Raw genomic sequence first — 13289 nt, 5'->3', positions numbered from 1 at the left:
AATGTCTTCTTTTGTGACTAAAGATATCACGGGTCAAAGTGTAATGAACAAGTGACTTAGTTAAGACTAAATACAAATCATAAGACATACATAGAAAATATTCATTCTCTCTAGAAATCAAAGAAATGTAAATGAAATCCAATAGTGAAATTTTGTTTCATATCCATTATGGTAGCAATGTTTTATTTAAATATCACCAATGATTGCATCGCCAGTGAAATATCACCAATACAAGCAAATCTGTGGTGAAATTGGCACATATTTTCTTATTATCAATTGGTATCACCTTTTTGCAAAGCAATTTGACAAGAGCCATACAGATCTTCATATCTTTTGACTCAAATATTCCACTTCAAGGATTCTAAACTAAGAAAGTAACTGATCCGAAAGCAAAAAGTTAAATGGACAAAGATGTTTAATATAGTTATTTAGGCCAAAACCGGTTTGGCTCAGTGGATAGAGCGTCGGCCTGCGGACTCAAGGGTCCCGGGTTCGTTTCCGGTCAAGGGCATGTACCTGGGTTGCAGGCACATCCCCAGTAGGGGGTGTGCAGGAGGCAGCTGATCGATGTTTCTCTCTCATCGATGTTTCTGACTCTCTATCTCTCTCCCTTCCTCTCTGTAAAAAATCAATAAAATATATTAAAAAAAAAAACTTCTTAAAAAAATATAGTTATTTACAATAGCAAAAATAAATAATTTAAATAATCAAACAAAAAGTTTAAATAAAGTTTTAGCAGTGAAATATAAGATTAACACACTGATATACAAGATGGTTTTTAAGGTAATATAAAAATGTGAAAAAAATTGCTTATGTTAAGTGAAAATAGATTTCAGTATTTTAATATTGTAATTGCTGCAACATAAAAATGTTTGCAAAAATGGCAAGCATTGCTTTTTTTCTTTTGATAGTATTTCTCTTTTAAAATACAATTTTTTATTTTTAAGTTAGTTTATATCCTATATTATTTTGTATTAGTTACATGTGTACAGTATAGTGGTTAGACAATCATATACTTTACAAAGCCAGGTGGGTACTGAAAATATTGGGGCAAGCATTACTTTTATCATAAGCAAATTATGATTGAGTTTTAATTCTAAAATTTCCATTTAATGTAACGATTATATTATCTTTTATTAAAATTACATTTTATGAGCTTGGAGAACAAAATCTATTTATCACAAAACTGCTAAAATGGTATTTACAAAATTAGCTTCTAAGTACTTACTCTTTGTGAATGGGAAAAATCTGTAACCTAACATCTTGTAAATGAGGATTTTATTTTTTCAAACTAGGTAAGAAAAAAGTATTCCCTATTTTCAACAACTAAGACTGCCCATAAAGTGTAACTTATAGTTAGGTCCTAAAAAACCTGCTTAATTACAGTACCTCTAAGGATCACCTTCTGTGAAGTTACAGGCACGCACGCACGCACATGCTCTCTCTCTCTCAGCTGACAGGCCTGACCCCAAACAACTATAACTTAGGAGGACTATGAAGAAGGCAGTACTCTCTAGTCCCTGAAACATCAACTATATTACTCTACAGAACCTCTACAGCGGTTCTCAAATTGTGGGTCGCGACCCCTTTGGGGTCGAACGACCCTTTCACAGGGGTCGCCTAAGACCATCGGAAAACACATATATAATCACATATTGTTTTTGTGATTAATCACTATGCTTTAATTATATTCAATTTGTAACAATGAAAATACATCCTGCATATCAGATATTTACATTACGATTCATAACAGTAGCAAAATTACAGTTATGAAGTAGCAACAAAAATAATTTTATGGTTGGGGGTCACCACAACATGAGGAACTGTATTAAAAGGTCACGGCATTAGGAAGGTTGAGAACCATTGGCATAGGAAGAAGGCTTCCATGAATTAAAGTAAGAATGAAGAGAGAAGGCCCTGCAGCAGACATGGAGGTACCAATGGCTGGAACAGGAAGTTTTATGCTAATGCGCAGTCTGTGAGATAGTTGTTAAGCAGCTTTCATCACCAGCTAGAATTTATTTCAATTGCAAGGATAAGGTGGTTCTTCAACTATCTGAAGGAGGAGAAAAACACGTGGCAACAGCTGGGCTCAGCAATAAATGCTACATTTACCTTGTTAATTTCAAACTGGCTCACTGGGACACTGCCATTTAGCACATCTTCTCCAATTTCTATTAACCTCTTTTGAATATTTTCCACTATAGTATCCCGGCTTTGATCAGAAAGAATCTGGCCAATGACAAAGCTGCAAAAAAAGAGAGGGACTGATTTTTTAAATATCATACTTCATTAATAAAGGTGAAAAAAGATAAATGCCAATAGATTAACATGTGGACAAGAACTGTAATAAAAGCTAACATGAGGGTTAAAGTCTAAAAGGCCATTACTATTTGTTTTCTAACATTAACTCTGCCAAAGGTTTACCAACCTTGGACTGTCAGGTTTGCCCTTAGACATACAGATAATTTTTTATGCAGCATCTAATGCATCATACAAAAGTACAGACAGAAAGGGTATATATTCCATTGTATTTTTAAGCAATTACAAAATTCAAAAGCAGTTATACTCTACTCATAAGTTAAAATGTCAGACGATAAGTATTTCACTTTCCTCATAAAGCACCAAGATGTTAGCTCTGATATCAAGATATCATCTCTGCCTTAGATGATCATTAGCTAAGTATATAGAAATATACAGCTCTCTATGTAAATTTTAAAAACACACAAATATTTCAAACTTTTCTTTCTTCAGCTTCATTATATTGCTCAGTGTTCTTCTCTAACTTTACACTATTCCTTAAAAACGTCGCGTTATTCCACCAGACTCCCACAAAAAAGGAAAAAAAAGAAAACGAAAAGGAGTAAGAAAGCCAATATTTTATCCATTTCTGAGAAAAATGCAGAGCGAGGGTTTGACAGCTGCATTATAATTTGTCAGAAAAAGAACCCTGACAAAAACATTTGTATAGCTTTAATTACTAATACATTTCTAACTCAGAGAAATTTACTTCTATTATGATGCATCTTTTCTTGGAAAACACAAAGCTGAAGAGAACACTCTAATCGACAGTCTATACAAAGTACTTTCATCTTTGGTACATTTGGGGGCAATGAAGCATTTCAAACTACATTTCATAAAAGGCTAACAGTGACCTATACTTGGATGATCAACTTTGCCTAATCAAGAGTAGTTTGCAGAAGCAACAATTGCTCACAATCTCCTGACTTGAAAACAAGAGGAAGAATGGAAAACAAGTAAAATATGCTGATATTCAGCAATGTTAAAATTAATTTAAAATTTCGCTTTCAAGAAAAAAAAATTCTTCTATTTTCAGAATTGCTCAGGATCACAAACCAGGAATATCTGGAAAGATGGCAAATAACGTACCCAACAATTCATTTTCTAAATGGGTGTTTTATAAATTAATATGATCCTAAAAAAATGAAACAGGTCTTAATACAATCTTTAGTCTCAGGTGCAAAGCTAGGGGGTCACTCATGAGGTACATAATATTTCTGAGGGACATATGGTTTTTGAGAACTAGCTCTTAAATTAACCTTAGGTAAGAATATTTGCACACAAATTATACTGGTGGGAACAAAGTCTCACTCCATGGTCCACTCTGAATCCTAGGACATTTTAAGCCATAAAATGGGGATGCCTTAACAATTATGTTCCTAAAAGGTTCTAGGACAGTGGTTCTCAACCTTGGCTGCACATTAGATTCACCTGGGAATCTTTTTAAAATCCTGATTTCTGGGCCTCATCCTCCAGAAATTCTGTTTCTTTGTTACTAATGTTGTGGCCCCACTCCATAACAAAGAAGCAAAATTTCCAGAGGATGAGGCCCAGAAATCAGGATTTTAAAAAGATTCCCAGGTGAATCTAATGTGCAGCCAAGGTTGAGAACCACTGTTCTAGGATAATATAGGAACACAATACATTGCACTCTCTAATAGGAATATTAAAGCAAAACCATACAAAAACAAAACAACATTAAACAAAACCAACTCTGTAAGGATCAAAATGTGAAAGTTTACTCTCAACATGAGTAAATACTCATGAGATGAATTCTACAGCAAGCATCTCTTACTGAACCAGTGTGGCTTTTTAAAAATGTATCAAACTCCCCTCCAAATAAGTAAGAATTATTAATATGCAATAATAACAATAAGAAAAAAGAAGCTGTGTCCTTGTGCTTGGCAGAATCACAAGTGTTGTCATGTCATTCACACCTGAATTTTTAAAAGACAAACAACAAAATAAAAAACCAAAGCAGAACTCACTTTCCAGTATCTTTAGCAAGATCACACCAATCTCTTCTAACTATATCTAATCCTTTCAGCTCCTGTTTAGTGACGTAATTCCCATCCGATGTTGGTTCTACAACCAGAGCAGCATATTTCTTTTTCTTCAACAGTAGTAGAGACTTGAAAATTCCATCAATGTCGATTTCAAGCAGTTTGTACAATTTATTCACTTCACTTTTTACCTGTGAAAATTTCAATCATTAATATTATATTCTCAAACATCTAGTAGGAAGAACATGAACATGCTACAAATTCCCAGGAGTCAATCTAAACAGAACTTGAAGTCACACGATACTAGAATGCATTTACTCAGCATATATGGAACACGATATTTTTAGATTCAATGCAGAACACTTAAAAAAAAAGCACAAGGACAGAACTGGCAAGGTCAGCCTCAAGAATTATAAAAATTATGACATAGTCTTTTTAAAATCTAAAAGCATATGTACTTACCTTCAAACTACTGAATTAGAGATTACACAGTCCAGAAATAAGTAAAACTTGAGCTATTAAAATAATGTCTATAATCTCACTGTACCTTGACTATAAGTACCTTAAATATAAGCAAATAAATATATGCTGAACAAATAAATGAACAGTCACCTGCTCTTTACTGATAGGGACATGGCACAGACCATCGCCTCTAGGGAAAATATATAGTTTTTCAAGGTCCAATATGAATACAATATGCTAGGCTTACTCTCAAGTGAAGACTATAGCTCAAATTTCATACATTTCAGAGAAGACAGGTAGGAAGGTCTTAGTTTGTAAGATGATACCTTATTTTTAGTTTATTGAAACAATATTTTAACATAGTAAGTGCTCAAGAAACACTAAGTGTGCTAACTAAGTGTGCTAACATTTGTAGTAAGCTACAAATGATTATTTTTAAATGTCCCCTTATCTTTTCAAATATATTTTAAGTACTCCTATTAAAATTATAGATGGGTGTATAGGCATGTAGGTAGGTAGGTACTTATTCATATCAAATAGTGTACGAAAGGCATCTGAACACTACTAGAGACATTTCTCCTTATGAATAACCCTGTGATAAGTACTAACTTGATAACATCTTAAACTTATCAGACTTAGACTGTTCTCAAAGGCAAACCATATCTATCATTTAAGGAAAAAACAATTTTATTTTAATTTTATCCTCAAAACAATTAGAGAAGAGGCTAACAAAAATAAAAGAGGATGAAGAACTGAAGGCACTACGTTTATTATTTCCAGAAGCACACAATGTACATATACATGAATTTATGAAGTTCCAAGTTGAAAATAATTCACAAAAGTAGATAAAACAGATAATTTTATCAAATTATCTCACCTTGTTTCCCAATTTAAATACTTCTTCCAGATTGGTGCTATTGGTGTTTATCATTATTGAATCTGTATCTCCATAAATAACTTCAAGATTCATCTAATGAAAAGCAAGAATTATAAAAATTAACAACTAAAACATGGTGACCATTATGCATAATGAAACGAAATTTTCCATACAAAAACCACACATTCCAAGGATTTTTCCAAAGGTTATATTTACTCTTATCCATATTGTGAGGAGTGTACAAATGAAGATTAAGCCCCAATATACCAGAAAGGTGAACACTGCCACATTAAAACATCTCCTTATTTTTCTTAAAACAGATATTACAATGGCAGGGGAAGTGTCTAGTTTCAGTGGAAACAAAATGTGTAACTGAATAATACAAAGGAGGATAAGAGACTAGGAAAGGGGGACTATATTTACTCACTGTACCACAAGCTTAGTGGTCATGGCAATTTATGGAACAGAAACATAATAGGATTTTAAAATTCAGAGGCACAAATCCATATTAAATTCTTAACAGTTTCAAACAGTATTTAGTAGAATACGGAGAGTGCCAAAAAAAATCAATCATAGCAAACAACACTAGAGCACATACAGTACAAAGGCCAGGAAGTAAACTCTAATTAGCACTGTTACTAATTTGCTTGAAACACTCACATATAGGCTTCAAGCAGCGGCTAGATCATATCAGTGTTTGTAAAAGAAAAAAGCTATAATCCATTAGGGGGGATTATAAATGTAAACCAGACATCCTAAGAAGCCATTTCCAGTCTGTTTGGGTTGCAATTTTCCTTGAATACAAAAATGTCACTAAGTATGATGTTTAAGAGTTGTTATATGATGAAAGTGCTCAGCATTACCTTCTGTACCATCTCTTTCGTATGCATCAAAATCTAAATGAAACAGAAAGTCAAGATTAATGCATTACATAATTGCAAAAACATAAAATATAAACACATAGATAAGTAGCCCGATGATGTTATTTCCACATATTTTTAAAGCTCTTGGTCATTTTCTAACTATAATTCTCAAAATAACAACATCAACATAATCTAAAAAATAAATTTGCCTCTATGTTGATTCTTAGAGATATGTAAAAAGATCTGTTGTAAAGATCAATGTAAACTCTATGAAACCAGATCTATGTAACGATCTCTATTTAATAAACATGCATAATAAAAATACAGTAAGTCCTCACTTAACATCATGGATAGGTTCCTGGGAACTGCGACTTTGGGTGAAACAACATATAAGGAAACCATAGGCTAATTAACATAAACAAGAGTAAGTTCCTATGTCATATTAAGTTAAGTTCCTGTGTCATATTTCCTACAGTCACAAAAACATCACCGAACTTTTAAATAAACACCCAAACACTTCTAATGGTAAACATTGAAATAAAGATGAGCTACACATACATTTAAGGAAGATGAATAAAAACAAAATATTCTTTTCCATCCAGCCTATTCCAGCTTAGGGTCACCAGTGGCCAGAGCCTATCCTGGCAGCTCATGGCACAGGTGGGCACCCACCCTGGACAGGACGTCTTTCCATCGCAGGGTGCACTCACACCCACACCCACACTCACTCAGACTGGGACAATGTAGAGACGCCAGTTCACCAAACATGCACATCTTTGGGATGTGGGAGGAAACTGGACAAAAGCCACGCAGACATGGGGAGAACATGCAAACTCCACACAGACAGTGGCCCCAACTGGGAAGATTTTTTTCTCACCAGTGTTATAATGAAACGACAAACAAAATGACATTATTCAAGAACTGACTGTATCCCTTTATAATATGGAAAAAAGGCAACTATTCTCATTACTAATATTTAAATAGAACTGCGTGGCTGAAAAAAAATTGTGACAGAGCATTTCAAATCTGCCAATTCTTACTCATAGTATTCAGGATCTTAAAAAGTAAAAGCAAAATATATATAAAATACATATTAGATTTAAATTTCTTTTCTACACTAAATTTCTTGAAGGCAGAAAGTAGACCTTCTCTATAGGCCTGAAGCTAGCATAGTGATAGTACAGAAGTGGGGCTCATTAAAAATTTAGTGAATGAAGACAATCATACAGATAATATCTGTAGAAAGGTCTGTCCCAAGGCCTGTATAGCTATAAGATTAGACACATATAGGTTATAATGTGGATATGTACCAAAACAGATATAAATTATCAGGGACCAGAGCAGAAGTAATACAAATTTAATAAATTTTGCTTGGGGCGTTGGGTGCATGATGCAGTGTGCAGATGATGTTTTATTGAGTTGTACACTTGAAATTTGTATGGTTTTTGTCAATCAATGTCACCCCAATATTTTCAAAAATAAAGAAAATATATCATACCATGTGAAAAGAAAAGTAATATAACATAATGAGCACCCAGAATGTGGTGTGTGTGGGGGGGAGGGGGGGGCAGATACTCTACTACAAGCATCTTGTGTATTTTCTCATTTTATTCTTCAAGGTCCCCAAGAAGTAACCACTATTAATATCCCCATTTGTTAGATGCAAAAAAAAAAGAGGAAATAATTTGTCCCAATAAGTGACAGAACAAGGATAAGAACCCAAGTACTCTGACTCCAAAATATGGGGCCTTAGTCATTCCAGGCTATTTTCTCTTCACTACCGCCCATTTTTTCAAAGCATCGGTTTAAACCAGAAGTCACTTTTCCAATGGGCCAGATAGACTTACTTCATTTATATTTATTTTTCTATCCACAATAGTTCTCACTGTCAACTAAGCTCGAACCTCATATTTCTGTCTTTCTTATCCTTCATATTACAAAGCCCTATAAATCCTGACCTTAGAATATCTTTTATATCTACCCATTACTTTCCATTTCCTTCGCGCCCCCCCCCCCTCCATTACTGTCTCCCAATTTTGTTCATTCATTGTCCTATGTTCTTAGGGCAGGAAGCCCTTCCCCTGTCCTGGGGGTAGTGGTAATACTGATTAGGCTAACCAGTGGTTTTAATAAAGGCTGCACAGTGGAATCACCTGGGAATCTTTTTTAAAAATACCAATAACTGGTGCCAGCAATGTTTCTAAACAGCTCTCAAGATGATTCTTATGTTGCAAGTGGGGTTAAGGACCACTGGCTCAAGATAATCATGGTAATGCCATTCTGGAAACAGTTTTTAATCCACTCCCCAACTAGATCACAAGCTCTTAGTGGTCAGCGGACATGTTTATGCCTAACACCAGACTTCACATGTAACAGGCACATAAGACTGTTTGCTAGCTGGGCCAGTGTGACTCAGTGGTTGAGTGTCAACCTATGAACCAGGTCACAGTTTGATAGAGCCCAGGCTGCAGGCTTGATCCCCACTAGGGGGCGTGCAGGAGGCAGCCAACCAATGATTCTCATCATTGTTTCTAATCCTCTCTCCCTATCCCTTCCTCTCTCTGAAATCAATAAGAACATTTTTTTTAAAAACAACAAGATTGTTTGCTAGTTGATTGGTAGGTCTCACAGTAATCCCAATTACTTTTCTACTAGACATTAAAATTCACTTAACTCAGAAAAAACAATCACTCTCCTCCACTTCATCTTCATTTTTTAATATTTAAATTACAGGGAAAGCATTGGTTGGAAAAGGGCAATAATGAGATCCACCTGAGTCAAGTTAATCACAGTGAGGACAGAACTACTTATCATGAGTTCTCTTCATCCTCTGCCCCTTCCACCCTGCTAGGCTTAGCTTTCCTCATCACAAGGGACAATTCCACAAAGGAACTGTTATGTACCAAGTAAAATACCTCAGGAACAATCCGCCAACCTTTCACTGCAACTCTGCATACGCAGTAGCTAATTGCTTCTACTCTTCCTTGATGCCATGAAGCAAACCATCACCTACCCCACTCTGTCGCGCCAACAACTCACAACCATTTCCACTCACCAAAATGGCTTTCTCTTTACTGGCAGAAACCTCTTGGTGGATGTTTTGCACAGAAATGGTAGAAAACTAACCACTGCTTTTCTTTTTTCACCTAACACTTTACCTTAGAGCTTATTCCATACCCACACATAAAGAGCTGCCTTATTCTTTTTTAATGACTACATAGTATTCCATTGTATGAACTGATCATGACTTAATTTGTGCTCTATTACTGACCATGTATGTTATTTCTAATCTTTTCCTTTATAACCACACTTCAACAAGTAATCATCACACATGTAGAACCTGCCAATATGCCAGTAACAAGATAAACTCCTACAAGAAGACTTATTGGGTTAAAGGTTATATATTCAAAATTTTTAAATAAATATAGTCAAATAGCTCTCCACAGAGGTTGTACTAATTTCTGTGGATAGTTTTAATCACCATCTTTCCAGTGAACCTCAACAGCAACTAAAGACAATGATATCTCAAGTTCAAGGTCCTCTCTACAGCTTGTCAATTCTTCAGTCCATCCTAGGCCAGACAACCCACATCCAGGCTGACCGCTACTTCTCGTGTTTCTTCACTAAGCAGTTCTAGGTGGTGGCTACCACAGTGCCCTATCCAGTCCAAGTGCTAATGAGCAGGATCACCGCAAAGCTGCCCTCAATTCAAACTGCTCACTGGGGAAGGCTCAGCTGTTGGGTAGCCAGTGGATTACCAACATCTCAAGATCTAGCAGAGGGCCTAATACACGGTAGCTATTAATGAATATTTGTAGAATGCCAAATTCTAAGGGTAGGCGGTATTACAAGCCCCATTTTACAGAGGAGGAAAATTAGGCTCTGCAATTTTGCCCAAAGTAATAAAGTCAAGAACTTGATCTCCTAGCTGGATCTCATGTTTCTTTTTCTTTTCACTGTGTCTCACTGCCTTGTTAAAAAGCCTACACCACATAAATTTTCTGGAAGGCAACAATCAAAAACATGCATTACAGATATTTTCCCCATTAGGAAATGCATTTTACAAAAAAGCCACAGGTATTCAGAAAGGTCTACTAGACACAAGGTACGGTGATTGCAAGATGACCGCTCATAAGTTCACTTTAAAGTGACAAGCCTAATATTAAAGCTCCCATTCTGACAGAAAATCATTTTGTAAGTGCTAACAGCTAGAAAACAGGGCTACAAAGGCTTGCTAAATTCATTAATAAGGCAGTCTGCAGTTATCTGATTTCACAGCAACACCTGCATATTTATCTACTCATTACCAATTGGATGATGGAATTTTTCAAGCACATTTCAAAAATCTGCCAACTTCAAGTGTAAAAAAATAAACTTTGTGGTTAATTTTTCCCTTAACAAAGTACAGCTGTTGAGAATAATTGTTCAAGATCTTACCCTGTAATGTCAACTGCAGCAGAACAAAGAGTATTTAATTAGCAAATCTATCCAGTAATTCAACACCTATTATATAAAATGCCTTCGTGATTTTATTCAGGATAATTTGCTAAGAGGGTTATTACTGACATTCAGATGGAATTTAAAATTCCTACGCAAGTCGAGTCATAATAGCAGTAATGATCTCCCCAATCAGGAGATTCGGTGTCACACAAGGCTCTCTTGCAATGCAGCAGCCGATTTCCTGACTTCTTAATTCTTGGGCTCAGCTCAGTGAGAGCCCTTCATGCCGATATTTCAGTCAGCAATACATCTTTAATGGGACTCTATTAAAATAACTAGAACAAAAATGACTTTTTTTTTGGTTAAAAAGAATGACAGCACTGCCATCATATCAATCATTCCAGGCTTTGCAGAACAGCGCCGTTAGGGGAAAAGAGGAGGGGGAAACAGGAAAGGAGTGGGGCTGGGAAAGCAATAATTAAAATAATACGAAAAGGTGTTTTAACCCCAACCTGAGGCTCTGAAGGCTGGTGAAGGGTGATGGGGACTAAAAAGGAAATGGAAATATATTTCAAAAAGAGGGTTTCCTAAAGAAAATAATTTCTTCAGGAATACACCCACAATGTGGTTTACTAAGCAGTAGGAGCATGTTTGTTACCCTTGGATTAACAGCAGTGACCTAAGCACAACTACCACCGAGGTGTATATTTACAGGTTCCCCTAACAAGACCAGGAGAAAGCTGAGGTTTCATTTTATGTTAGGACAGAAAGTGGTGTCTTGTAATGCATTCAAAGGTCATAAAATGTTTCTAGGTGCTATTACAGACGAAAACAGTATTTATTAATACTGAGAGAGAGAAAACACTAACTTGCCACAGTTAAAAAAAAGTTTCAAGCTCCTATTCCAAAAGCACATGTCTATTATAGTGATATCTACGATCAAGAAACCCACTTCAGTATGTGATGGAGCTAAACACAACAGAAATTCTACTGGCTAAGCATGATGGGTAAGGTCAAATCTGCACAAATAATGTATGAATAGAATGACAACTGAAATCTCTATGGCTTTAGAGTTCTGTTACTGATGACAAAATTAGAAATAAACTGGAAAGTTTTTTTTATAATACATTAGCATAATAGGGGTAGCAAATGAATGGTTTTGAAGGATAGGGAAGAGAGACATATTAGAAATATAAATATTATGATTTTTGGTAATCCAACCATTATCTAAGCTTTCCCTTCTCCCAATTTCAGCAGTTTCCAAGCAGGACTCAATGTTACTCACTTCTCCCACCTGGCGAACATTTATTTCATCCTCATATTAGATTACCTTTTCCCTATTTTCCTGTCCCCTGTTTTTCTGAAGTGTGTATCTTCTGTATGAGAAGCTCAAGGAGCAGGGCTATGGATTTAATAAGCACCCTACTTTCTGTCTCCACCCCTTTAAGATTCCCATGACACAGGGTCCCTTACTGCCCTTAAACCTTACTTTTCCCTTCTTTAAAATTGCGATTTTATACTACCTACCACCTAGTCCCCCGAGCTAGGTGGGAATGCAAAGAACTTTACACTGAAAACATGCTTTGCAAAAATAAAACACTATATTAAAAATAAGTCAGGGGTCTGAAACTTCCCTCTCATTTATAAAATGAAAAGGTTGAGATTCCTTCCAGATCCAAAAACCTAAGAACCCAAGTTGAACTTGTAGAAATATCACTTCTTTATATCTGGTTGTTTTGCATTTCAACCACATTCATTTCTTTAATTTTAGGCAAAGGGAGCACTAATATGTCCAACACAGATAATTAGCACTACAAAAACATATTTCCATATTCTAGATTGCTTTTGAGGTCTATGTGGTTGCAAAATAACTAGAAAAATGTAAGCTCTCACAAGTTTTCTGCATACATCTTTATGCACTTAGTATAAAGTGGGTGAGTGTATTTATGGCACATAAAAACATCCAACACCTTCTGTTGAGTTCTTCCCCCAGCCCCCACCCAGGAAAATATATACACATCTGCATATACAGGGTGTCCCCGAAAATGTATACACACTTTAACAGCTAATAGCTCAATTTTGAAAATGAAATGTATTTTATGTATGTATGTATTTATTTTTGTTAATCCTCACCCAAGGATATTTTCCCATTGTTGTGTGTGTGTGTTTTGTTGTTTTTTTTTTTGTGTGTGTGTGTGTGTGTGTATGTGTGTTTTGTGTTTTTTTTTTTAGAGAGCATGGAAGGGAAGGGGGAGAGACAGAGAAAGGAACATCTATGTGAGAGAGACACATCGATTGGTTGCCTCCTGCACGTGCCCGACCAGGTCTGGGGCTCGAGCCTGC

The 13289-nt window shown here is 35.7% G+C and overlaps 1 protein-coding gene across 1 annotated transcript in view; it reads right to left on the bottom strand.

Annotated features, from left to right (window-relative positions):
• POLA1 (DNA polymerase alpha 1, catalytic subunit) overlaps positions 1 to 13289 on the bottom strand; it is a 321815-nt gene that overhangs the window by 201728 nt on the left and 106798 nt on the right. The window contains exons 27-30 of the mRNA XM_081115420.1: positions 6507 to 6539; positions 5644 to 5736; positions 4290 to 4495; positions 2116 to 2248 (exon numbers count right to left, since the gene is read on the bottom strand). Coding sequence (XP_080971546.1) covers positions 2116 to 2248; positions 4290 to 4495; positions 5644 to 5736; positions 6507 to 6539 — 465 coding nt within the window. The remainder of the gene's footprint in view (positions 1 to 2115; positions 2249 to 4289; positions 4496 to 5643; positions 5737 to 6506; positions 6540 to 13289) is intronic.

The sequence above is a fragment of the Myotis nattereri genome, assembly GCF_964212035.1.
Source record: "Myotis nattereri genome assembly, chromosome: X".
Classification (NCBI taxonomy): Eukaryota; Metazoa; Chordata; class Mammalia; order Chiroptera; family Vespertilionidae; genus Myotis; species Myotis nattereri.
The sequence above is the reverse complement of the archived record's forward strand: the minus strand, read 5'-3'. Positions and strand labels throughout refer to the sequence as shown.